This window comes from Miscanthus floridulus, chromosome 5 (assembly GCF_019320115.1).
Source record: "Miscanthus floridulus cultivar M001 chromosome 5, ASM1932011v1, whole genome shotgun sequence".
In the NCBI taxonomy this organism is placed as follows: Eukaryota; Viridiplantae; Streptophyta; class Magnoliopsida; order Poales; family Poaceae; genus Miscanthus; species Miscanthus floridulus.
The window spans coordinates 50,344,284-50,371,391 of record NC_089584.1 but is presented as its reverse complement, the minus strand read 5'-3'; the positions used below and the strand labels follow the sequence as shown (position 1 = coordinate 50,371,391).

The 27,108-nt window shown below is 45.1% G+C and overlaps 3 protein-coding genes across 7 annotated transcripts; 2 read left to right on the top strand and 1 right to left on the bottom strand.

The window, feature by feature from the left end:
* Positions 1 to 302: 302 nt before the first annotated feature.
* Positions 303 to 3,785, top strand: LOC136449954 (protein disulfide isomerase-like 2-2). The gene is made up of 11 exons (XM_066450183.1): positions 303 to 541; positions 1,145 to 1,229; positions 1,436 to 1,533; positions 1,619 to 1,674; positions 1,885 to 2,002; positions 2,109 to 2,136; positions 2,256 to 2,347; positions 2,538 to 2,694; positions 2,769 to 2,893; positions 3,011 to 3,110; positions 3,216 to 3,785. The coding sequence occupies exons 1-11, from the start codon at positions 363 to 365 to the stop codon at positions 3,282 to 3,284; spliced, it is 1,107 nt and encodes a 368-aa protein (XP_066306280.1). The 5' UTR covers positions 303 to 362; the 3' UTR covers positions 3,285 to 3,785.
* On the top strand, positions 3,286 to 21,745 carry LOC136449953 (ribosome biogenesis protein BOP1 homolog). 5 transcript variants are annotated; one of them, XM_066450178.1, is made up of 19 exons: positions 7,742 to 8,173; positions 8,259 to 8,283; positions 8,365 to 8,499; positions 8,591 to 8,689; positions 8,816 to 8,969; positions 9,574 to 9,685; positions 10,603 to 10,720; positions 11,131 to 11,232; positions 18,288 to 18,447; positions 18,574 to 18,682; positions 18,760 to 18,862; positions 18,954 to 19,104; positions 19,741 to 19,873; positions 19,953 to 20,059; positions 20,143 to 20,210; positions 20,294 to 20,354; positions 20,499 to 20,726; positions 20,859 to 20,943; positions 21,414 to 21,745. In XM_066450178.1, exons 3-19 carry the CDS (start codon positions 8,401 to 8,403, stop codon positions 21,451 to 21,453), a joined length of 1,929 nt encoding a protein of 642 aa, XP_066306275.1. In that variant the 5' UTR covers positions 7,742 to 8,173; positions 8,259 to 8,283; positions 8,365 to 8,400; the 3' UTR covers positions 21,454 to 21,745. The 5 variants fall into 5 exon arrangements, with proteins under 5 accessions (XP_066306276.1, XP_066306277.1, XP_066306275.1 ...); XM_066450179.1 differs by lacking the exons at positions 7,742 to 8,173; positions 8,259 to 8,283 and adding an exon at positions 3,286 to 3,378; XM_066450180.1 differs by lacking the exons at positions 7,742 to 8,173; positions 8,259 to 8,283 and adding an exon at positions 3,849 to 3,952.
* A 76-nt stretch (positions 21,746 to 21,821) lies between these two features.
* LOC136454622 (uncharacterized) lies at positions 21,822 to 22,843 on the bottom strand. Its single transcript, XM_066454988.1, has 2 exons — positions 21,985 to 22,843; positions 21,822 to 21,838 (listed from the first exon to the last, which is right to left on the bottom strand). Exons 1-2 carry the CDS (start codon positions 22,841 to 22,843, stop codon positions 21,822 to 21,824), a joined length of 876 nt encoding a protein of 291 aa, XP_066311085.1.
* Positions 22,844 to 27,108: the final 4,265 nt, after the last annotated feature.

Below are 27,108 nucleotides of genomic sequence, written 5' to 3'. Positions count from 1 at the left end.
TCCAAATTCCCGTAGCACCTTCGTAATCTCGTTTGCAAGATCAGATATATGCAGTAATTGTGAATCACAATTTTGTAAGTTATTAGCTAATAACAAAAAAAACAGGTAAGATTTTATAAATAATAATTTTGGGATTAAATCCACACCGTTGAAGAGGTGTAGCTGGCTGCACGACGCAGATCTTAGCTTATACGGCACTCTACCTAAAACGAGGTAAAGTTGCGTTTCTGATTATTTTATATACAGAAATATGGAGGATTATTTCTGGTTTATATAAAAGGACACAAGTGGGGACGAAGTAGCAGGAGACTTCCCTTCGTCTGTTTCACCAAAACCTCCGGGTGCTTGCCAGAGACCCAGCCATGGCGATCTCCCAGATCTCACGCGGAACCCTGGCCATCCTCCTCCTCCTGGCCGCCGCCTTCGCTGCCGCCCCGGCTGCGCTCGCGGACGGAGACGACGTGGCTGCCCTTACCGAATCGACGTTCGAGAAGGAGGTCGGACAGGACCGCGGCGCCCTCGTCGAGTTCTACGCCCCCTGGTTCGACCTCGATCCCTTTGTTCTCCACCACGCTGGATTGTAGTTCGATCGATCGTACGGGAATACGGGACCGGATCTGTGGACTGTGGTTGGGGTTACTGGTCCAGGCGTACAGCAGTAGGTCCCGGAATTTGGATATTTGCGGACATGGATGAGGTGGTAGTTCTCGAGTTGTTCCAGTTGTGGTCAGGAATCGTGGTTTTCCTGTAAAATTTTCTCAATTGGTTGTGGGATCCGCTAGAAGCAAGACTGTTATGGATGGATATTTTAACTCACGTAGTAAATTGATCATTTTATAGGCTTGGCAGACTGGCGGCATATATGCACTTGAATTGTCTTAATATTTGGCCGTTTGTCTCGTAAAAATGTTGTAAATCACAGATCTTCGTCTTCTTGTGGGTGGGCTTGGCTATACAAAACAAGTGGGATCTCTCGTTTGACCATGTATTTTTAACCTGTGCAGTTTTTATCTTCTGCAATAGTATAGTACCCTGGAATTCAGTTACATAGATAGAATTGTACTTGGAATTTATTATCTGTGTATCAGCAGGTCAACCTTTCATAAAATCTGATTTTAGTCATCTGCTTGATTTGTTTGTTTAGGTGTGGTCACTGCAAGAAGCTTGCTCCTGAGTATGAAAGACTCGGTGCAAGTTTTAAGAAAGCTAAATCTGTCTTGGTTGCTAAGGTATATCTATCGTACACTTGAGGAATTAAATTGGTTCTCTCCCTTATGAATCTCTCAGCATTCCTCAGATATTCTCTGTCCTTTTATGCCACTATGGCCGATAAGAAAATTACTGGCACTTGGCTCATGACTTTTCCTTCTGCACTTTTTGTGGTTTGATAAAATCATAGGTTTCACTTATCTTGAACTCTGGTTTCTCATTTTAGGTCGATTGTGATGAGCACAAGAGTTTGTGCAGCAAGTACGGAGTTTCCGGGTATCCAACAATCCAATGGTTCCCAAAAGGATCCTTGGAGCCCAAAAAGTGAGGGTGCACGACTTTAAATGTTTCCATGTCCTTTGCTTACCATGTTCTGTGAATTATGACAGAAATTCCTTTGACAATTTAGGTATGAAGGACAACGCACTGCAGAAGCCCTTGCTGAATTTGTTAATACTGAAGGAGGTGGGAATTTAACTTGTTCTCTAGAATACTGTGAACTTATTGTTTTACCAAGCAGCTTCACTTTTTGATATTCAATATGCTCATTGTATAGAAGAATGTAACAGACTACATTTCAAGTTTTCACAAATAATTAACGAAGTTATGCATTGTCAAAGTAATCATATTTCTCAATTAATCAATGTCTAAATTCGTTGGATTTTGGATTTTCAGGCACAAATGTAAAGCTGGCAACCATTCCTTCAAGCGTTGTGGTGCTCACCCCAGAGACCTTTGACTCAATTGTCCTTGATGAAGCCAAAGATGTCCTTGTTGAGTTCTATGCCCCATGGTATGTTACTGGGTTTTGTTAAGTACTTCACCATTATCTTTTGTGCCATCAATCTGTTATCTTTGCTCAGCGAATCTAATGGATTATGTACTTGTCTTATGTACAGGTGTGGTCACTGCAAGAGTCTTGCACCGGTTAGTACATGGTTCTTGTTTGAGTTTGTGACACATTCTATTGTGGTTTTACTCTTGTAATCACCCTTAGCGATCTTCATCGTTTCTGATATGTCTAATCATAATCTTTATTGTTTCAGACTTATGAGAAGGTGGCTTCTGTTTTCAAGTTAGATGAAGGAGTTGTTATTGCTAACCTTGATGCTGACAAATACAGGGATTTGGCTGAGAAGTATGTTCTGTGTCTTACATTCACATATGCTTTATCTGCATTTGTTTCCTTATCTGTGTTACCAAGCACTGGGGCATGATCTTGTTTCCCTGTGAATACTAGTGACTAGTATTTTATATGCAACAAATAACACCTTATTACTTCTGACTTGTTCTATACGCAATATACTGTACTTATGACACCACTTTAGGTATGGAGTTACTGGATTTCCTACATTGAAGTTTTTTCCAAAGGGAAACAAAGCTGGTGAAGATTATGATGGCGGTAGGGACTTGGGTGACTTTGTCAAGTTCATTAACGAGAAGAGTGGTACCAGCCGTGACACAAAGGGTCAACTAACCTCAGAGGTTGGTTACATATGCACAATACTGCATTTGTGAATTCAGGCAAAATGCTAACTCTGGCTCTATTATTTTGTTAGGCTGGCCACATAGCAAGTCTGGATGTCCTGGCTAAGGAGTTCCTTGGTGCTTCCAGTGACAAGCGAAAGGAAGTCCTCTCAAGTATGGAGGATGAGGCAGCTAAGCTCAGTGGTCCTGCTGCAAGGTAAACTCTTGCCTCAGTTATTGGCCTATTTGCTTGGGCTATTTAATGATCTCAATTAATGTTGTAAGAATGTTATAGTTAAGTGATTTGAATTTTCCTTGTGGCATAATAAATCAGGCATGGGAAGGTCTATGTAACCATCACAAAGAAGATTCTAGAGAAAGGCAACGAGTATACTAAGAAGGAAACCGAGAGGCTTGAACGCATGTTGGAGAAGGTGGGAAACGACTACCTCTCAAGATGTCTCATCAAACATTATCTTTTGTGACAACTCATCGTACAGATTTGGTTACTCAGTCATATCTCGTTTTCCTTGTTGCAGTCCATCAGCCCCTCGAAGGCTGACGAGTTTATCATCAAGAAGAATGTTCTTTCGACTTTCTCATCCTAAGGCATCTGCTAGCTCCATTTTCGACTTTCTCATCCTAAGGCATCTGCTAGCTCGTTTGTTTCGGCTCCGACGGCTCCGGCTTCCATCGACACCGGTACTGTTTATGAAGCCGTTTTTCTCTCTCCTATACTGTAGCAACACTGTTCATTGAAGCTGTTTTTCTCTCTCCTGCTTTTTCGTCTCACTGTTCACTGGCGCTGTTCGCGAAGCCGGCGGAGCTCGTTTTTTGCAGCTCCTGCGGCTCCGGCTACAGTGCATGAACAGTGCCGGAGCCGGAGCACGCAAGAGCTGTGCCAAACTGGTTCAAATTTTGGGGGTTCCCCTCGAGGATACATGATACTTGTACTTCTTGCGAATTGCAGTTCTTTTCCTCCCTTGTGCTTATGGATTTATTCCGTAGCACCATAGTTTATTCTTGTTTCGACATAGAGGACACTGTGACTACAGAATTGAGTTTTACTGTCTAATAACACTGCTCACTTGATGGAGCTTATGCGAACCTGTTCTGATACGTGCTTTTGGGAACTTGACATGTTGTGTGGGACGGCTCACTTGACAGATGAGATAGGACTGTCCCGAAGAGGAAGAATGTTTGATTTGAGGAATTAAAACGAGACGAACGTTGTTTGGTTTGAAGAATTAAACCATTCTGATGAGATCGATGAGAGGTGGTGTATCATGAGTCTTTCTTATTCTATTGCTTACACTAGTATCAATTATTGTCTTTGGTTTAATTTATAAGACGTTTTAGGTTCTTTAAAACGTCGCATAATTATAATTTAGAATGGAGAAAGTATTAGCTTACGAAGAACGAGGTGATTCATCAACAACTTATTCCACAAACCAAACAATAAAGTGGGGAGTGAGAAGATGATGGGCTAGTCCATTTCTCAAATCAAACACCATAAAAATATTTCTCTAAGGCCCTGATTGGATTCTTGAAATTGAATTCATTTTAATAATCATAATTTAGACACATTAATTAAGCCAATATGGTTGTATATGTATTATATTTGTATATTATTGTTGGCTATATGAAAGTGATATTTATGTACTGCATTTCTACCGTAGGGGAGCGAGTTGAAGAGTGAGACATAAGTTGTAAAATAGAAACATAGAATAGTGATATATAGAATCCATTTCCATCTCCCACCCTATAAATTTGAGATAGTCTTATAGTGATATATAGAAACCATTTTCAAGCCAAATAGCCTACTTTATTAAGTAAATTTCAATTCCTCCAAATGAAAGGATCATAAGGGCCCCTAATATGTGTTTCCTCCTCATTCCTCACAATACATAGATATCATCTGTCTCCTACGACATTGTTCTGGTCTGTTTTGGCCAATCTTAATAAGGATTTTATAAAAGTTTCATAGGTATTTAATAAGTTAACAACTTAGTAAATATCAGATTATTTACTCAAATATGAGGAGAAGGAATAATAAGTTAGCTCTTCAAGAAGAGTTAAGCTCACAAAATTTCCTATGATTCATGTCTTTGTTTTATATATTTTTTCTATAGTACATGTTAGTTAGTTTTTTTAACTCTATCGCTCTGTTCGCTTAGCTTATAAGCCGTACTTTTTCGGCCAACGAACAGTATTTTTTCTCATAACAAATCAGCTATTAGTACTTTCAGTCATGACTTATCAGCCAAGCGAACATGTCATATACGTACTAGCAAGTTGACTCTATTATTGAGGGTGCGCTAAGAACGAGGAAGAAGGTGAAATATGTTGGTGTGTACACCTAATGTTCTTCTAACGGATCCGTCTCTGCTACCAAACACAAACATGGATGGCTCCATCCCCTTAACAAAAATAAGACGATAAGATTATCTCATCTTAGAAAATTAGAATGGCACCCATCCTGTCTTATCCCAAAACTAAATGTTAGGGATCAACACCCACTAAGGCTGTAATGATGCTTTTATTGACGCTGCTACGTAGTCCGGACCACCACCATCACCTATTTATAATAGATAATAAGAGGTTCTACTAACAAATAAGAACCAAAATGGCACCATGAAGATTCAAACAGTTTCAAGCTATGCACCATAAGATGGAGCATGATTTTGGAAAAAAAAAAGCTAAAACAAAAATTCTAAAGATTTTCTAAGATTAGACTAGGTTTTAAGATTTTAATTTCGTTATTTTTCATGTAAAAGTATTTAGTTTTTTTTTGAAAAATAATTTTTATGAGTTTTGGATATATTTTTTTAAAAATATTTTTAATCTGTCTTGAGCTTTCAACTTAGTCCAATCTGTCCTCCTTTAACGTGGCATTATGTCAACAAAACTACTATCAAAATTATATAAGATGCAAAAACAAATAGTTTTAAAAGTTGAGGAGAATCAAAGAGCGATTTTATAGATGAGATTGATAAATGGGACAAATGAAGTTGAGGAGGTTAGGACATTTTCCTTCCGTGAGGAGGAATTACCCATTAACAAGGGTTTGGAAAATGTTTGCTCTTTACCAGTGGCCCGGTCCATCCACCCGTCGATCACCTGCGTGATTTTGCTCGTCCATCTTGGTTAGCAACGCACCGTGAATCCCCTATCATCCTAAAACCCTAGCTACTCCCGCCTCTACCTCCACCGCTCGCATTCCTCTCACACGTAGCCAGGGCAGATATGGGACTAGGGCCACTAGAGCCATGGTCCTAGGCGTGGCCCAAAGGCGTTTTATACCCGAAAAAAAAATCCATTTTACCTCCCTGAACTATTCTCAAAGTCTAGTTTTCCTCTCAGAACTCGAAACCAGGTAAACCACCTCCCTCAACTTTTAAAACCATTCATTTTCCCTCCTAGACCCGGTTAGAGGTGGTTTTCAAATGTGGTTTTGCCTTTTTCTTTTTTATTTATTTCGGCTAAATTTTTGAAAAAACATAGTAAATCACAAAAAAATCATAAAATAGAAAATCTAATTTTCTTGGACTCCACATGAGTAGATCTACACACTAAATATATAATATGGTATACTTTAGTACAAAGTTTTTACTCTAACTTTAGATCTATGCTTTTCTGTAATTAATTCAAATCTGTAGTTTCTATGGTCCAATTGTGGTGAAATTTTTATGGTGGGCTAATTATTATATGATTGAACTTTAGTAAAAATTTCATGCTCATTGGATCATGTATAACTGAGTTATAGATTTATTTATTTTTATACTTATTAAATAGTTTTAAAATAGTTAAAAGTGTGTCAAAATAGAAATGTGTATGAATTTTTTACTATAGTTAAAGCATACAATGATTAAACCACCATAAAAAATTCACCACAATTGAACCATAGAAACTGCAGCTATGAATTAATTACAGAAAAACATAGATATAAAGTTATAACAAAAACTTTTTACTAAATAATATCATATTATGTTTACTGTGTAGATCTACTCATGTGGAGTCCAATAAAATTGGATTTTCTATTTTATGATTTTTCTACTCCCTCCATCCTAAATTGTAAGTCATTCCAAGAATCTTGGAGAGTCAAAGATTTTCAAGTTTGACCAAAATTATAAAAAAAATTACAAAGATTTATAACATCAAATAGATATACTATAAAAATATAATTAACAAAGAATCTATTGGTACTTAGTTGGTATCATAAATGTTATTATCTTATTATATAAACTTAGTCAAACTTTAGATGCTTTGACTCTCCAAGATTCTTGGAATGACTTACAATTTAGAATAGAGGGAGTATGATTTACTATGATTTTTCAAATATTCAACCAAAATAAATAAAAAAGAAAAAGACAAAACCGCATTTGAAAACCACCTATAACCAGATCAGGCCGTTAAAATGAAGGGTTTTAAAAATTGAGGGAGGTGGTTTACCCGATTTTCGAGTTAAGGGAGGAAAAATAAAGTTTCAGAATTATTCAGGGAGGTAAAATGAACTTTTTCCTTTTATACCCCTTTAAGGCCATGTTTAGTTCATCCCCTAAAGTTTACTTTCTATCCCATCGAATGTTTGGATATATGCATGGAGTATTAAATATAGACAAAAAAAAACTAATTATACAATTTACGACTAATTTATGAGATGAATCTTTTAAGCCTAATTAGTCCATGATTTGACAATGTGGTGCTACAATAACACATATGTTAATGATGGATTAATTAGGCTTAATAAATTTGTCTCGCACATTACTGATGGATTCTATAATTTATTTTTTTAAGTATCCAAACGCCCCCATGCGATATTCGGCCTGTTCGCTTGTTGGTTTCAGCCAGCCCAAACCAGCCAGCCAACAGTGTTTTTCTCTCACAATAAACCAGCACCAGCCAGCCCAAACTAGCCCAGAAACCAACCAACAAACAGGCTGTAACACCCGATGTGACATCTAGAACTTTAAGTCGTGGATGTAAACAAAGCCTAAATTTTTGGCCCAATCTGAAAGCCATGGCCCTACATCTCAGCACTCCCTGGCCCAGCTTGTAGCGCTGACCTCCTTTCGCTAGTCACTCCTCCCAACTCTGCGCCGCAATCTCTCGCTCCCTCTTCCCCGTTCCTCCTCCTTCAAACCTTAGCTAGTGGAGCATCGAAACGGGCACTAGCTGGTGTTGCGGTGCAGCAGATCGGAGCAGGCACGGCCGGCAACTGAGGCCGCGGCCAACGCCCAGCGCCTGTTGCGACTCGCGACCACCGCCTGCAGTCCTGTCACGGCCACGCTACTGCTGCTGCCTGGATTGCTGGGCGCGCTTGGCCGCCTGGACCTCGGCCTTCTCAGGCCTAGACGCCTGATGCTAGGCGCCGCTGCCGCCCACCATTCGCGCCTGCTCTGTCCAGCAAGCAGCAGAGGCATGGACATGGTGACAAGTAGCAGAGGCATGGACGTACAGCTGTAGAAGCCAGAAGCTACATCCTATTCAGAAATTCGTAATCCCAATGTTTGTTTTATTTTTATTTTTTAAATTCTCCAATCCAAAACTCCCTTTGAACGAGTCTTTGACGATTTTTGTAGGATTGAACAGTGAAATTGACCTAGTGTGAGTGCGTTTGCTCCAGAGCGTGTGGTATACTCACTAGCCTTAGTCCTAAAAATTGACCAGCTCCACCACTGCACGCAGCCACACGCCAGCACGCGAAGCCTTCTGGCGCCGAAAATGGGCCAGAGCGACGGAGAGCACGAGCACGAGGGCAACGACCTCTCCGCCGACGACTCTTCATGGAGCGACGGCGTCTGGTCTGAGGACGACAATGAGGTGGGAGAGGTTCTTTTTGTGCCTTTGCCCTGAATTTTTTTTTCGGCTTTCTGTTTCTGAGTAAGTTTTGTGTGTTTTGCGTTGTGTGCAGGAGTCGTTGTCGTTCGAGGACAGCGGCGAGGGCTCCGGCTCCGACGGTGAGTCCGACGATGCTGCGGCGGCGGAAGAGAGCGACTCTTCGGAGGACGAGGTGAAGCATTTACATTCTTAGTCTCTGCGTTGCTTAAGCTACTGATTTGCAGACTCTTTTGTTGTTCCGTTTTTGCTTTTCTGAGTATTTGAGGTTAAAGTGAGCTAAATTTTGTGTTGTTTGCAGGTGGCGCCAAGGAATACCGTGGGAGACGTGCCTCTGGAGTGGTACAAGGACGAGGAGCACATTGGGTATGACATCGATGGGAGGAAGATCAGAAACGTGATAGGGAGGGGCGCATTGAAGCCTACCTCAGGAAGGCAGATGATGCCAAGAATTGGTAAGGCTTGAACTTGCTCTGTTGCAGTCACTCAGTCAGCTGTTGTCAGTTCTGACCAATCTTGAATGGATGAATGATTAAGCTTTGAGAATGCCTCATAGTAATGACAGATAAATATAATGCCTTATATTTGTAATATGATATTAGGGATAATTTGCTCCTGCTGTAACCCTACAGAAATTTTGTAAGCTGGAAAACAACATCAGCATATTATAAACAAGTTGTCCCGGAACTTATCAAGTTCACATTGGCAGCTGATGTCCAATTTACACATCTTTGGGGTGTTGCTGAGCTAATTTTCTCCTTGTATTTTTGGTGCGTTAGTGTTAACAATTTGTAGCCAAACTCATGTTTTTGGAGACTGCAGAGTTCAAACATCTCTAAGCAGAATGAGCTAATTGGAGATATGAGTGTGGCCATGGCTTATACATGAGATTTCCGTCATTAAAGAGTGTTTTTACAATCTGATTTCAGCAAATTAATTGTAATTGTTGGGATGATATCTTGTGCCAGTTTCACCTGGGCTTGGTTGATATGCTGACATCTGTCATAGATTCTGTTATTGAATTATCATCCTACCCAATAATGGGCGTACCCAGTGCAGAGAGCTCCCGCTCTGTGCGGGGTCTGGGGAAGGGTGTTAGTGGCAAGCCTTACCCTCGCTTGTGCAATGCGAGGAGACCGCGACTCGAACCCGGGACCTTCTGGCAGAGGCGGTAAGACTCTACCGCTTGCACTAGGCCTGCCCTTCAATGGCCTATATGAATTTTCAGCATTAAACCTTGTTCACACCCTGGACAAATTACGGCCTTGTTTGGATGCCCATGTATCCATCTCAATCCATGTTTGTTGGGGTGGGTTGGTGTGGAATTAGTTTAAATTCCACACCAATCCACCTCATGGATTGAGGTGGATACATGAGCATCCAAACAAGGCCTACAGTAGTTTGTGTGACCTAAATGTTTAAATGCTGGGATTAGACCTGGCTTTATGACATGTACAGTAATGAGCTAGTAGCAAACAAATACTTAACAGCCAAAACGTTGATCCTTTTGAGTGAAGCGAGGATGAAAGTCAAAGAGTTGCTAAATATTTGTAGGCTCATCCTGCTTGGGGATTGGGCCTTAGTATTTTGTTAGATCCTAGTGCGTCATACATTGACACATCGTTCTTCTTATATTTTGATTGTATTTGATCATCTTTTTGGTCACTAAGAACATTTTCCTTAAAATTTTAAATTTATCCTAATATGAAAAATTGAGCTTTCAATTGCTGCCAAGTGGCTTAGTCACCTGACATTTCTGTACTCTAAATCTTACAACAAGACATTGTTTGTGTGGTTCAGTCTAGCTGCATGGCATTTGAGTACATTTATAGTTTTTCTAAGAACATGGATTAAACAAGTCATTGACAGTCACTTTGATTCAGTGCTCCAGACTATACTCATCATAGATCTTTCTCCTATGAGAACCATGCTATTCAAATCATGGAAAATTTGGATCTCCCTGTTCCAGTTAGCAGATGCATCTGATTGTTTACCTTGTGCAATTTCTTTATCCTTACACCTAGTACCATTAGTTGTTTGCATTTGGTATTGTTTTTCTTGCTCATTTAGCTTAATCTTATAATGTAGGAGAAAGATCTATGATGAGTATAATGACGAGGAGGTTCAGATTACAAAGGATGAGGCTAAGATAATTAGTAGATTGTTAAAGGGAAAGACTCCACATACCAATGTTGATCCATATCCAGTATGTACTACAATCCTTATCTATATATTACTCAAGGTGCTAAGTTTAGATGTTAAGTAAATGGTCATCCAACAGCCTAGTATTATATTCATGGATGACTGGACACTTGCATGAGTTGTTTTGTTAAAACTTTCATTCTAGATCTCCTTCTGTTGTTAGTCTAAGTACTGTAATGGTTGCTTATTTCTTGCTGACATGCGGCCTGTGTACAACTTGGTTTCACTGATAATAACCAATTGACCTGTACATGATATATACTTATATAGTTTTGAATTCGTTATGCATGGTGCCAATGAATACTATCCAGATTCATGCAAATGGATTGCTCTTTTACAGTTAAATGATTTATTTTTGTTTCTCCATATGTTTATAGTGCACGGATGTGGCATACTGATTAACTTTTATCCTAGGATTATGTTGATTGGTTTGAATATGAGGATAAAGGTCATCCGCTTTCTAGTGCCCCTGAGCCAAAGAGGCGATTTGTACCTTCAAAGTGGGAGCAGAAGAAGGTATATCATCCATCTCATCTCTCTTTTTTTAGACCATTCTCTTTATTTGGTTTCAATTTTTTTTCAAGAGATCTGACTGTTTGGATCATGAATGTCTTATTATTGATTTCTTCTCAGGTCTCTATACTGATTCATTTAAATAATTTATCCCATTGAGCAGTGTTATGCAATGATCTAATGAATAGTCATGAGTTAAATTTCAATTATTTTTTATGATGATTGGCTAGACTTTTTTCCCTAATTTCAGCATACTACTTCATTTCATGTGGTAATTAGAATGTTTCAAAATCTGGGACCAAGCTGATAAAATAAAAGGCACTTAAGCAAAGGCTCGACACTTTGTGTTGTTGTTGTCCTGCCGCACTGATTATGGGGTAATCTATGTGTCTTGGTAATCACCTGCATATGCAGTGCAAGTCTATTAATAGCCTAGAATTACATTTAGAGAACATTTGAAAGAATGTATTCACATGCCATCGTGCATTTCTGGAAGATATTTGGTTGCCTAGGCAGTGAGGTGGTGGCTGCTAGGGATGAGAGACGACCCATGAAATAGACAGTTGGGGAGGGTGGAACTAGATTGTTTCATTGTTTATCACTTCATTGTAACCTGTAAGCATATCTTCTAATCTTAATGATTATAACTAATTTATTTAGAGTTAAGCTTGATTGTTTCGGGATTTCGGGCATGTTGCTATAGTATGACACAGTACTGTTTACTGGTTCAATCCCTCCGCATGGCCCATACACCAGTTGACCAGCCCACCTAAGGCCTCTCATCATGCCACATGTTTAAGAAGTAGCAGGTGACTTAGTTATGCAGCAAGTTTTGTGTCTCAGTTATGCATTGACTAGTGAATTTGGGAGCTTACATAACTTACTGTTATTCTGTTGCGGTGCTTCTTTTTTGTCTGAACAGGACAAAATCTTGCATTTGCATCCTGCATAATGGTGTCAGTAATCACATGGCTTGTTTTGGATCTTCTTCTTAAACTGCTCCGTGATTGTATTCCATCTTAAGTTATTTGAATTACCCCTTGAGTGTTGGAACCAAAACACAGGTTTTGGGGCTAGAATTTCAGTTTCATTAGCCTTGCCACAACTATGGCAGGTTGGGGATACATATAGGATAGCTTGCTTGCAACTTAAGAAAGCTACAGCATATTCCAACTATTAAAGTAGATGCTAAAGTAGGATAAGATAGATGATAAGGGTGCTGACAGAGGCACCAACTACTCTAGATGAACACAAGACTTATAGACCAAGTCTATCATTCTCCCCCTAAGCCTTGTGTGCCGTCTTTTGGGGAATTTGAACCATCCCAATCCTAGCGCCAAGCTCCTGGAACTTGACCCGCCCAAGGGACTTGGCGAGAAGGTCGGCGAGCTGGTTTTGGGTGATGTAGCCGGCCTTGATGCTCTCCTCATCCAAACAGCTCCTAATGAAGTGGTACTTGATTCGGATATGCTTGCTGCGCTCATGGAAGATGGAGTTCTTCGCTAAGGCCAAGGTGGACTTGCTGTCCACCCTGGGCTCCACTGCTTCTGTGTCTCTGCCCAGGAGATTGCCCAACAGCCAAGCCAACCAGAGAGCTTGAGTCGAAGCGGTTGTGGCAGCGATGTACTCCGCCTCGCAACTGGACAGAGCCACCACTTGCTGCTTGACCGACTGCCAGCTGATCAGACACTTGCCGAGGAAGAACAGCGTTCCGCTAGTGCTCTTGCTTGTGTCGATGTCGCCGGCGAGGTCGCTGTCGCTATACCCGATGAAGTGTTCCGCGTCAGGACTCCTCGGGTAGTGTAAGCCGTAGTCGGAGGTGCCCGCAACATAGCGGAGGATCCTCTTGACGGCCTGCTTGTGCTCCGTCGTCAGTCGCTGCATGAACTGACTGACGTAGCCAAAGGTGAACGCCAGGTCCGACCGCGTGTCGACGAGGTAGCGAAGGCTGCCCACGATGCACCGGTATCGCGTGGCGTCGACCTCCTTTGCCGTGCTGTCGCGGCTCACCTTCAACCTCTCCTCCATGGGAGTGTGGGCTGGGTTGTAGTCGGTGAGCCCGCCCAACTCGACGATGCGCTTGGCGTAGGCGGTCTAGCGAAGGAAGATGCCGGAGCTGTCCTGGTGGACCTCGATCCCTAGTTAGAAGGAGAGAAGGTCCAAGTCGCTCATCTGGAAGGTGGCCTTCATCTCTTCCTTGAATGTCTCCACCTCGGCCTCTTTGGTGCCGGTGATCACCAAGTCGTCGACGTAGATGCCTACCAACCGGGCATTGCCTCCCTTGCCCCGTCGGTAGACTGCAGCCTCGTGAGGACTCTGCTGGAACCCCATTTGCTTGAGGGTGGAGTCCAGCTTGGCGTTCCAAGCTCGGGGTGCCTGCCGCAAGCCGTAGAGGGCCTTGCGTAGGCGAAGAACCTTGTTCTCCTTGCCGGGGATGATGAATCCCAGCGGTTGGTGGACGTAGACCTCCTTCAGGTCACCGTTGAGGAAGGCAGACTTGACGTCCATGTGGTGCACACACCAACCCTCCTGGGCCGCCAGCGCGAGGAGACGAACAGACTCCATCTACGCAATGGGCACGAAGGCGTCGTCGAAGTCGACTCCCTCCTGCTGAACGAACCCGCGCGCCACCAGACGCGCCTTGTGCTTGATCACCGCCCCGACCTCATCCTTCTTGAGCTTGTAGACCCATTTAAGGGTGATGGCGCGGTGGCCGGCAGGAAGATCCGCTAGCTCCCACGTCCGGTTCCGCTCGATCGCATCCATCTCCTACTGCATCGCGGCGCGCCATGCTGCGTATCCCTCTGCCTCAGCGAAGGAGTGGGGCTCGCCGTCCTCGTGCGCCAGGTGCAGCTCCGCCTCGAAGTCGTGCATCGCCAGTCCAAGGACAGGCTGATCACCGAAGATGTTGTCCAAGGTGCGGTAGCGCAGAGGCTCGTCATCGTGGTAGGCATCGACGCGATCCTCGTCGTTGGACGGCGGAGTGGTGAACTCCATCGTGCGCTGCTTGTCACGGACCGAAGCTACTGGTGCCGATCTCGGAGGTGTGGGCGCCGATGCAGGAGATTGAGCCGGTGTAGGAGAGCGGGGCGTAGACGGTGGTGGACTCGCTGGTGGTGTAGGCGGTGGACTCGTCGGAGCTGATGGCGAGCCGTGTCTTGAGGTAGACGAGCTCGGTGAAGATGATCTACTAGCTCCCCTGGCTCCCTCGAAGTGGACGTAGTTGACGACAAAGTCTCTGGGAGTCGAAGTCGAGCCGTCGTCCACCGCCTTGTCCCAGGCCTAGCCTCGCCCTTCGTCGAACACGACGTCCCGGGAGATGCGGACGCGCTGTGTCGCAGGGTCGAGAATGCAGTAGGCCTTGACGCCCTCCGCGTAGCCAATGAAGACCCCCGGCGTGCTTCGGTCGTTGAGTTTGCCGACGTGGTTGAGCTCCTTGGCGAACGCGAGGCAGCCGAAGACGCGGTGGTGGCTAACCGTCGGTTTGCGCCCATGCCAGGCCTCGTATGACGTCTTGCCGTTAAGGGCCTTGATGGGTGAGCGGTTGAGGAGATGGACGACAGTCATCGCCGCCTCCCCCCAGTAGATTGTCGGCATCCCTCTCTGCTTGAGGGCGCGGGCGGTGTCCACCACTGTCTGGTTGTGGCGCTCAACGACGCCGTTCTGCTGCGGGGTGTACGGGGCGGAGAAGTGGCGCTGGATCCTTTCATCGGCGCAGTACGCCGCGAACTCAGCTGCCGTGAACTCGCCGTCGTTGCCGGTGTGTAGCACTCGAAGCTTGCGGCCACACTCCTCTGGAGCAGCTTGATGGCGTTCGCAGCTGCTGCCTTGGTGTCGAGCAGGACCGCCCACATGTAGCGGGACACGTCGTCGACGAGGAGCAGGAAGAAGCGCCGGCCTCCAGGTGAGGCCGGTGTCACAGGGCCACAGAGGTCGCTGTGCATGAGCTCCAGCTTCTCCTTGGCGCGGAAGCTCGCCTGGCGGGGGAAGGGGAGCCGCCGTTGCTTGGTGAGGACGCAGGTGTCGCAGAACTGTTACGTGCTCGACTCGCGGCATGCCCTGCACCATCTCCTTGTTGCCGAGCTGCTTCAGGGCCTCGAAGTTGAGGTGCCCAAAGCGCTCGTGCCATCACCAGGCGTCGTCGTCGCGGTGGGCAGCAAGACACACGGGCTGCGCCACCTGTACGTGAAGAACATAGAGGCAGTTGGTGCCTATGTTCACCTTGGCGAAAAGGCGACGATGGCGATCCTAGATGCGCAGGTCCCCATGCTCGATCTCCACGCGCAAGCCGTTCTCATCCAGCTGTCCCAAGCTGATGATGGAGTTCCTCAGCGCGGGGATGTAGTAGACGCCGGTGAGCAGTTGGTGCTCGCCGGTCTTGGCGGTGAAGACGACGGAGCTGATGCCCTTGATCTCCACGGCGGAGGCGTCCCCAAACTTGACGGAGCCTCGAACACTGGAGTCGAGCTCGGAGAATAACTCCCGCCGTCCGGTCATGTGATGGGTGGCACCGGTGTTGAGGTACCAGCCGTTGATCTTGTCGTCGATGGACCCGTTGCCGAGGAAGACGTGGGCCCGCGGCTCGTCGATGTGGAGGAGCGCGGCGACAGTCGGCACGGGAGGTGAGTGCAGCTCGATGCTCCTGTGCATGAAGAACAGAGCCGCCTCGTCACCTTTCTGCGCTTGCGCGACATGTGCCTGACAGCCACGCTTCGCCTATCGGTAGTCCTTGGCCCAGTGGCCGGTCCTGCCGCAATTCTTGCAGGTGTCGTCGTGGGTGGCCTTGTGCTCGCCGTCGGCGCTGGCAGGAGCGCCACCGTGCGCCTTGTCCCGCTTGCGTGGCCGGCGCTTGCGGCTGCTCGACGAACCCGAGGCCTCCCCTTTCTTCCGCTCCCGCTGGCGGGCGAGCCACTGCTCGTCGGTGAAGAGAAGCTTGCCACTGTTGGTGACTGGCTCTGAGGGTAGCTGCTCACGGTGGTCGATGGCCTTGAGGCGGCCCGTCACCTCCTCGATCATCAGCTCGGTGAAGTCCAGCGGTGTCTCGACCGATAGAGCCAATTGCGTGTACTTCTTGGGGACGACGTGGAGGAACTTCTCCACGGCTTCATTGTCACCGTACCGCGCCAACCGCTGCATCAGGGTGTTGAGGCGGAGAGCGAAGTCGTCGATGTCCTCGTCCGTCTTGAAAGCCAGGTTCTCCCACTCTTGACGCAGCTTCTGAAGCGTGGATCTGCGGGCGTGGTTGCTGCCGATGCGTGCCGCGGCGATGGCGTCCCAGGCGTCCTTGGCGTTCTCCTTGGAGAGAATTCCTTATTTGACACTGGAAAAATGAGTCGTTCCTTTCTTGGCCCTGAAATTTTCTTCGTTCCCTATTTGACACTCACTTGAACTTTCATCCCTAATTTGACACTACCGTCAAATCCGTTAGCTAACGGTGTTAACTGGCTGTTAAAAAGACGTTTTTGCCCCTAGAAAAAAAAGCGACGAAGCAAATTTGAGAAGAAAAAAACCTGCGCCCGCCTCTGATGCATGCGCCCAGCTGCAAAAAAACGGCGCAGGTTTTTTTTCCTCTCAAATTTGCTTTGCCGCTTTTTTTTCTAGGGGCAAAAACGTCTTTTTAACAGCCAGTTAACACCGTTAGCTAATGGATTTGACGGTAGTGTCAAATTAGGGATGAAAGTTGAAGTGAGTGTCAAATAGGGAACGAAGAAAATTTCAGGGCCAAGAAAGGAACGACTCATTCTCCCAGTGTCAAATAAGGAATTCTCTCTTCTCCTTGTTCGCGAGGGAGGAGTGCATCTCCATCGGAACAGCAGCAAGAAGTGCCCCCAGCGCCCGCCGATCCTCGTCGAAGTCGGCGTCATCGTATCGTACCGCGTCCCACATGCGCCGCTCCTGCATCTTCACCTTCATCACCATGGACCATTCGGCGTAGTTGGTCTTGGTGAGCATGGGCCATCCGCCGCCGGCGTCCTTGACGATGGGCTGCACGACGGGAGGGGAGCCGGGCCGGCCACGGCGACCACGGCGCCGGTCCGGGGAAGGGGAGGTGCGTCGCCTGTGAGGTCCGCCCAGGTCCCCGCCGTCCAGGTCCCGTCCGCCCGGGCCGCGTCCGTACCGCGCCCGTGCATCGCGTCAGTCCAAGTCCCACGCCGCGCGCCGCTCCTCTCGCTCCAGCCAGGCGTTGGCGTTGCGTGCCGCCCACTCGTCCCGCTCTCGCGCGCCCCGTCCGAGGTAGCGGTCGTACGCGCGGTCATTGTCGAAGCTATGCCGGTCCCATGCGTCCCGCTATCGCGCGTCCCGTCCGAGGTCGCGGTCGTTGTTGAAGCCGCGCGCCGGTCCCGTGCGTCCCGTCTGAGGTTGCGGTCGTACGCGCGGTCGCCGAAGCCGCGCGAGTCCTGTCCGCCTCGGTCGTCTGCTCTCTGTCGCAGGGCTGCAGCAGCAGCCGCCGCTCCAGCGTCCGCGTCCGCCTGGGCGCCATAGTCCTGCTCGCCCGCGTCCGCCTCCGCACGGAGCGCAGCCGCTGCTGCTGCAGCGTCCTGCGCCTCCGCTGCTGGCCAGGTGGGCGGCTTCACCCGCACGGGCCGCAGCGAGCTCCACCTGGGCGATGCGAGCCGCCCGCTCCGCTGCTGGCGCACCCTCGGCCGCCGCCGCCTCACGCCTGGCTGCTGCAGCCGCTGCAGCACGTGTGCTGGAGGTGGTGGAACGGTTGGAGGTAGAGGATGAGGAGTGGAGGGACATGGCGACGGATTGGGATGGGGTAAGAGTAGAACCCAGATGAACTTAGGCTCTAAATACCATTTGTTGGAACCAAAACACATGTTTTGGGGCTAGAATTTCAGTTTCATTAGCCTTGCCACAACTACGGCAGGTTGGGGATACATATAGGATAGCTTGCTTGCAACTTAAGAAAGCTACAACATATTCCAACTATTAAAGTAGATGCTAAAGTAGGATAAGATAGATGATAAGGGTGCTGACACAGGCACCAACTACCCTAGATAAACACAAGACTTATAGACCAAGTCTATCATTGAGCTCATGCATTCTGGTGACAGGCTGTTAAACTTGTAAGAGCCATTCGTAATGGATGGATAAAGTTTGACAAGCCCAAGGAGGAACGTAACTTGTATCTATTATGGGGAGATGAAACTGATACAGCAGACAATAAGCGGCATGGCTTGAGCTACATTCCTCCTCCTAAACCCAAGTTGCCAGGTATGTCGACATTGCTTTTTCAGCATTAGTCACTTCGATAATAATCTTTGAGAAATTATTGGAACATGTTTCACTTAGTGCTCATGTATGGTATAATTTTCTATTGATTCTTCATGGTGTATCCAGGTCATGAAGAGTCATATAATCCTTCCATTGAATACATTCCTTCACAAGAGGAAATAGATTCATACCAGCTTATGTATGAGGAGGATCGCCTAAAGTTCATTCCGAAACGGTACTATCTTCCTTTATATTGTCCATTGTCTTATACCGTCTAAATCATTTTGACTTTTGAATTGTGCGCTTCACCAGATTTGAGTCCCTTCGAAGTGTACCTGCATATGAGAAGGCACTGAGGGAAGGTTTTGATCGGTGTCTAGATCTTTATCTCTGCCCTAGAACCCGCAAAAAGCGTGTAAGTTGAGCCCCTATGTTATTTTTATGCATTTATTGCTTTAAAAGGCAATATTTGTCTCTAATTTGCGCCAATCATTTGACAATGCCAGATAAATATTGATCCTGAATCACTCAAGCCCAAGTTACCAAGTAAAAAGGATTTGAGGCCATACCCGAAAACCTGTTACCTTGAGTTCAAGGGCCATACGAGTCCTGTGAAATCCATTTCGGTTGAAATTACAGGGCAGTGGCTTGCATCTGGTATGCACCATTGTTATTTATTATTTTATTTTCTGCATTTATCTGAATATATACATGCACAGAACGTTTTGATACTCAAATGGGGTGATGATATTAACTAATTCAATGAGAACTGTAATGTCGTACTCACATCATCTTTTCTCCATACACTGTAATTTATGGCTTAAAATAGTAGCACTAACTATATCTCGGTAATTTATTTTGCAAAAGTAATTTATATTTTGGTCAGCTTGGACTGTAGAGAAATGCCGAGCTTATTTTGGTTGCATATAGAAGTGCGGTAATATTACATGTCTTAATCCACATGGGAAGGGTGGTGAAGAGTATCGTAATCTAATTACTAAGCAAAACCTGTGGTTAAGATATTTCTTAATCAATCCAAATAGTTCTTATATGGGTTATAAACTGTATAGTATGATATGTGAAAAGTAGTAAACCAAAATTGCTTTCTAAAAACAGTTGCAGCTGGCCAGCTGCTAAGTTGACTTAAACTCGGGGGCTCTGTTTTAGTACACATGGAATATGGTAACCTGCATTATATAAGATTAACTGACTTGAGCAAGTTTCTCCACTTTAGAAGATCATTTCATAAAAATGAGTGTGACAATGCTAAGTTACAATTTCTCCTTTCTGAAGGTTCTTGTGATGGTACAATTCGTGTCTGGGAGGTTGAAACTGGTCGCTGTCTTAAAGTTTGGAACGTTGGAGGTGATGTCCGTCATATTGCCTGGAATCCTTCACCTGACAGGCCTATTCTTGCTGCTGTCGTGTAAGCCCTTTGCTACTCTAGCATATGTTTCCTTTCTGTAAGCTTTATGTATTCTTCTCATTCATTTTATTTGGTGCAGTGGACATGACCTGCTACTTATTAATGCTGAGGTGGGGAGTGAAGAAATGCAAATGAGGGTAAAAGATTTGCTCAAGATTGATGAAATGGCTCCTCAAGATGATACTGGTGTGTTGAATTGATAGCCAATCAATGTTTCCAGTGTACTACTGCCTTTTTCAGTCTTCTGAAATGTGATTATTATTTAACAGACAAGAAACCAGCTGTGAGGTGGATGAAGCATGAAAAGCTTGATGGGATTACCTTGATTCATCAAAAGGTCTGGTATTCATATTTTAACTTTTTTTTCTCTTTGAACTTAATAACTTGTTATCTTTGCTTACCAGTTTATTTCTTGTTTAGGCCGTGTCAAACGTGGAGTGGCATTACAAGGGAGATTACTTCACCACAGTTGTGCCAACTGATATCCTTTATGAATCATGTCTTGTTGAATCAGTTTTATTTCCGTCTGTTCTGGTTTCCTTTTTCTTTTCAAGTGTGGCACCTCTCCACTTGTACCATGAGTTTTAATTTCCCCATTCAATTGTACACCTTAATTCCAATGTACGTGACACAAGAGCTGTATTGTTGCATCAGCTCACGAAAAAGCACTCGCACCATCCTTTCCGTAAATTGCCAGGCCTTCCTGTTGCCGCAACATTCCACCCAAGTCAGAAGATGTTCTTTGTTGCTACTAAGAAATTTGTTCAGGTTTATGATCTCCAAAAGGCTCAGTTGGTAAAGAAGCTGGAGTCAGGTCTCCGCGAGATTTCCTCCATCTCAATCCATCCTGGTGGTTGGTCACAAGTCGCTTGTTGCGAATTTTGAAATCTTCTAACGAGTTGCTTCAAATTGATTGCATCTGTTGGTAGCAAAATATCAACATTGGTGGTGTAAGTATTCTGATTATTTCACGTTTCTTTTGTAGGTGATAATGTTATTGTCGGAAGCAAAGATGGAAAACTATGCTGGTTTGATACTGATCTATCCACCAGACCATACAAAACTCTAAAGTATGGTTCTTCTCTTATTTCAATCCCTTTTTGAAAATAAAAAGGACAATTAATTTTTCAAGATCTTCATATTGCATTGTCAAGGTTACCATTATAGGCACTGTTAAATTATCTGCATGTTATATGAAAAATCCTACTAGTATAGATGCTGGAAGTCTGCTTCCCTCGAGACATAATGGAAATCATTATTAAGATGCAATTTAATTTTCATGTGTTCCACTATCTTTAAATATATTTAGAATGCTCATGGTTTAATGTGTTCCACTGTATTAATTTCTTCTGCCTACTTTTCTTAGGACTTTATGCCAACTTAATATTTTGATAAACGTGTTGCAATATTTGTAAAATATGGGCCATATGTTTTGCTGCCTGGTTGGTGTGGTTACTGCTTGCACTTTTACAATTGTCATCAACATCTATTGTTTGTCCACTGACTCATGATGCCTAAATTAATCTCAAAGTTCCCACAGTTGTCTTTGCAGGGGTTTTGGACTGCAAGTTCCATCCTAAACAACCATGGTTGTTCACTGCTGGTGCTGACTCTGTGATTAGACTATACTGCGACTAAGCATTCCTGCAGGGATTCATGATTTTGCCAGACAAGATGTGTAGCCTGTCATTGGGCCTCAGTATGGTGATGACAGCGACGGATCCAGGAAAAATTTTAGGGGAGGCTGAACAAAAGTGCGACAGCAATGTAGCTTCACTATGACCCCCACAATAGTCAAATTTAATAGTTTGAAGTAGTCTTATATTAAAACATAGAAGAACGATGAAAATCACAAAATACATCATGAAAAATAAAGGATGCGGTTTATTCATATCGAAAGGCGAAATTACGAAACTAATAGATGACGTGTGACGGTGACAGCCATTATTCATCCGAAGAAGAAATCTACACAAATAGACAATTGATTAGTCAAACATATATGGACCTCTAAATTATGAATTTAGAAGAGAATAGAGCGTACCACTAATTTTTTAGGCAATAACATATGGCGTTTTTTTCTCTTAGAAACCGCTTTTTGATCTTTTCATTACCAATCTGTCTAAATATCTCCTCGTTATAGCATATCATCAAGTCATTGAGCCATTCATCACCCATTTTATTACGCAAATCTATCTTTATAATGGATATGGCTGAAAATATCCTCTCAACTGAAGCCGTTGCCACAGGTAGTATCAAGGTTAGCTCAATGAGACGATAAACCAATTTATAAGATGTGTGCATATTATTCTTGACTATAATTTCAGCAACTTTTTCAAGTTCAGTGCATCCAAGAAAATTTGGAGTTCTTCTAGCACGGTTGATGAATTGTCTAAGTTGATTTGGCAAAACAATAAGGTCACCAATATCAAAATCCTCGGCATAAATTTCAGCAAGCCTCACAAGTTTGTCCACATCAAAATTAGAGAAGTTGTTCCTTGGGTTAAAACAAGCCATGCATACTAACAACTCTGAACTAATTTCACTAAACCGACGATTCAGCTCAGTCAAGATGGCGTCAATGGCAACAAGAAAAATCTCAACATGATAGTAATGCTTGTTTGTTACCTTTTGCTTTCTACGTCTAGATGTCCCTCTAACATTTATTTCTTTATCCATATCTGACACTTCAATCTCATTCTTCTCGCAGAATGTTTTCACTTTTCTGAGTAATGGCTCCCATCCATTGTTCCTCATGTCGTGCAGACCATCTTTCACATCAGTGATCAAATGCATTGCTTCAACATGTGACAAAATATCTGTCATGCTCAACAACTCTATCATCAAATGCAGGATGAACACAAAATCAAAGCTCTCTATTTTTCCAATTAAACCTAAAGCTCCACCATTACATGTTGGTTTAATGGAATCTTTCTTCACTATCTCAAGGACATCTATGATAGCCTCCCACATCACCAAATTTGGTTGAGTTGTGCTCTAGGTTTCTGCAATCATGTTCGATTGACTAAACTCTACTCTAGGTCTCTTTGGTTGAGTTGTGCTCTCATTACCAGCCCGTTGCTCATTAATGGTGCGTGGAGTTGATGGAGATGGACCACTACCACTAGAACTTGAAAAGTAATTGCGCAGAGTTCTTTTCGTCATTCTGAAATATGATATTCCAAATTTTCAATCAGCCCTGTTTCCAATCACATATTCAATTCAGCAATGAAACAATCAAAGACAAATAAGGATTTAAGTTTGGTTCACAACTTCACAAATCACCTTGCTCGCTAGTCTGCTTGCTGCTCGCTGCTCCGCCTGCTCGGCTTTGTGCTCGTGCAAGCAGCAAGCTACAATCCAGATCCAGCTGCCCCAGCGCCCTGGCTCCTTTCTTTGCTGCTTGCGTGCTCGTCGGCCGCCCCGGCGTAGCGGCGCCCCAGTCCGTCCCGCCACCGGCTGCCCCGGTGCCCTGGCCGGTGCTGTGGGTCGCTTGCCCGCTACGCCGCTACCGCTGCCTGCGCGGACGTGCGGCCACGCTTGGCCGCCTGCCGCTCGCCGGGCCCGCGCGCTGGCTGCACGCTGCCGCTGGCCGCCGCGAAGGGGCGACGGCGCGACGCAGTCCGCCCGCTCCCGCTTCCCTGCCGGCCGTCGCCAGAGGCCGAAGCAGAAGCACGCAAGCGGTGATTCACGATGCTCTCTGGAAGTTGGATGGGGAATAGGTTTTTTTTGGCCTTCATCCTTGGGCAGGCTGTCCTTGGGCTACTTGGGCCTGGACTAGTGGACTTAACTTTATGTGCCAAATGAATTGATGTTGCTGCCTGGCTGGGTAGCCCAACTCGCGAGAACGTCGTCGTGTACCTCCGATCTTAACTCTCAGTCCCACTTACACAATAGAACTTTGTCCTAAAAATTTAGAGGGGGCTCTAGGGGGGCTCCACAGCTCGGTATTGGTAGGGGGGGCTCGAGCCCCCCCCCCCACTGTTGAGTCTGCCCATGGGTGATGATACATTCTGGTATGAAGCCCCCCAACTGAATCTTGCATAATAATGTGGCAGTTGGATTCGTGCAGATGTTTAAAGCCATCAGGCTCGTAGCAGTTTTGATTCGATTGAGTGGTGGATCTTATGTTATGTTATGCGGTTACGGCTGCACTTAAAAGGAACATTCAAACAGTGGGCAGGGTGTTTCAGAGCCCGAACACCTGTAGCTGCAACAGGAATATGGAAACAACACTTTGAACTATCCCAAAATCAATGTTAGTGGTTTGCCAGCATTTGAAAAATTTCAAATCTGCGTCTTAAACTGTTCCAGAAGCTAATTAGGTGCGGTCACACAGCCACACGCCTTAGGGTAGGTGGTTATGTTCTTTCATTATGTGACCAGCAGATGTAAAACTTGAGATGATTAATTTAGTGATGTTGTAATGTCGTCCATCTTGTACCATGAATCTTGTAATACTAAAATACTGTTTGCCAAGCTCTTCCAAGGCTGAGATCCCCAGCCGTTTATCGCATGGTACTAGTGCAAGGATCGACTGGTCAAGAGGGGTGGGGGATTGGACTCAAAAACTGTAATGTTATGATCTTAGTCAATGCAAATTAAACCTCATTAGCACCTTGGCTCCTAACTTATACAAAAGCAATCTATTGAGTTCTTGTGGCTAACATACTAAACATTTCCAAGGCTAACATACTAACCATGTTCTAGCAAGGAAAAAAAAGAAAAACTCGACCTGTGGCTGTGGGGAAAACTTGACTTGTGTGGGTATGTTCTAGCAAGAATCACACTATGACTAAGGTCTTAAACAAGTGTAACCCTACTGAAGGGTCCGTAACGTCTAAGAGGGTGTGGGGTTACTTAAAACTAAATGGCCAACTAAAGTTTAGTTATCAAAACATATGCAATATACTCCATCCCGTCCAAATTATAAGTCGCTTTGATTTTTTTGGTACATTAATTTTGTTATACGTGTCTAGATATAACATATGTCTAGATATATAGTAAAATTTACATTAAAAAAGTCAAAGTGAATTATAATTTGGAACGGAGGGAGTATCTATCTAGGTGTGCACCATGATTTTGCGAAGTGTTTGCTATCTCTACCGTAAATTTTTTTTTGCACCGTAGGTTCCAATTCTATCAACTAACCTAGTTAGCTAGACTAAGAAGGTAATTTACACAACCAAAAGATTGCAAGTAAAACAAAAGCTTAAATGATATAGAAAATGCAAACTCCCGATGATGGTATTTTTCCCTTAGTTATCGAGAAGCTTATGCTGGTATTTTTCCCCGAGTTATCGAGAAGCTTATGCTCTTTTCCATGGTCCCCATTGGAGCCACTCATAAGAATACCTTTGCAAGGGCCAATCCCCCAATTGGGTAACTGTGCCAATCTGACCATTGCTGCTTGATCACTCTAGTGGATGCTCTGGTGCATCATGGGAGGATTCTGGTGCGTTGTGCATTGTCTAGGACTCCTGTTGCCGGACCACACCTTAGCTTTCGCTGCTCTTCAACTCTTCCACCGATCTAGCGCAAAAAAAACTCTTCCACCGATCCTATGTGACACTCTATATTGAAGCTTTGATGCTTTGTTCGGGTGTCACACCTGAAAGACGTCTAAGACGGGAGTGAATTAACCAACTTAAAACTCTATTTCTAGCTATGTCATCTTTTTCTAAACCTTAGCAAAACCTATGAAATTAAGTAAACTATCTAAATGTGCAACCCCAGTTTTTCTAGTGTGTTGCTATCTCTACCACAAAAGGAGTTATGCAACCTAGGTTCCAATCATATCAACTAAGTTAGGAAAGTAAAACACGCAACCAAGGTAACAATATAAATGCGGAAGCTAAATATGAGGTAGAGATGCAAACCCCATCGATTACTCCAATATTTTTATTGAGGTATCGAGAAGCGCTCAAGCTTTTCCTAGTCCTTGTTGGAGCCCCCTGCAAGGACCCCTCGCAAGGGCCAAGCTCCCAGTTGGGTAACTCTGTGGATAGCCTTGGGCCTTCCCCACGCGCAAGTGGGTCTTCGATGTGCCTTTCGGTAAGCGTCTCCTAGATCGCTCCCCGCCGTCTTCAATATCAAGCTTCTAGCCAAAACACTGCGGGCCATGTTCCCTTTGGTACACGGTGGCGGCCACACCACAAACGTGGTTGGTGTGGTCTCGCAAGACTTGCAAGCCCCGCCGAGTACAACAATGGTGTGCGCAAGCACCGAGTGGTAAGAGGTATGCAAATCTCACTAAACACTAGGGCCAAATGAAGAGCAAGCGCGTATGAGCATGGTCTAACTAACCTAAGCACTTTGCAAAGCACCTACGCTAATCATAGAGTGATTCTTTAAGCCCTATGTTTGTGGAGAGCACCAAAGTGGAGTATCACTTCCCTACTACCTTTTCCTTGCTCCCTCACATCTCATTTGGCTGGTTGGGGCATTTATTTATGGTCCCCAACTCGAAACTAGCTGTTGGAGGCTGAAACCTAGCCTCTGCATGAACACCTGCCACGCCGGTGCTAGCATAGGATACGTCCTGTGCTAAGCCATGTTGTCGGGTTCATAAACCCAGGGTCCCTCGGGGATCGGCTTCCACGCCAGGGCTCGGCCCAAGAAAACGGCCTTTCTTTCTTCTAGACCGGCCCGAAAGTCTAAAACCAACAGATTGGAGCACTCGCTTCAGGCCCAGGCCGCCTTCGGCCCATCTCTCTGACCGAAGCACTAGCTCAGGCTCAGGCCAGCTCCGAACGGCCTCTCCGATCAGAGCGCTAGCATCAGGCCCCGGCTGCCTCCGCATGGCCTCCACTCAGAAAGCCTGACCCGAGGACCGCCTTTGACTCCGACCCCGTATCTCCGACCGGGATTCATAGAAAAACACCGCCATCACTATTCTCCGACTAGCGCGCCAGAACCGACTAGGGACCTTCCGACCGGGGACGCCCACTCGAAAAGAACCAGAAGGCGTGCGGAGAAAGGTAAGGCATGGCTCACAAGTCAACACCACTGTACCAGGGACCATACCCTGCATGAAGCAGTGCTCTGCAAACACCCTGACACAAAGTATTGTAGGGGCCGCTAGAAACTCCCATATGGTAAGCCCCCCGCGTGTCTCTGGACATCGATCGCGGTATGGGCTCCAAGATTTACCATACCGGGTGAACATAGCACGACTCCTCACATGCCACTAGGCATCGAGAAGTATTTTGCAGGCACCGGCGTCATCCTTCCTGAAG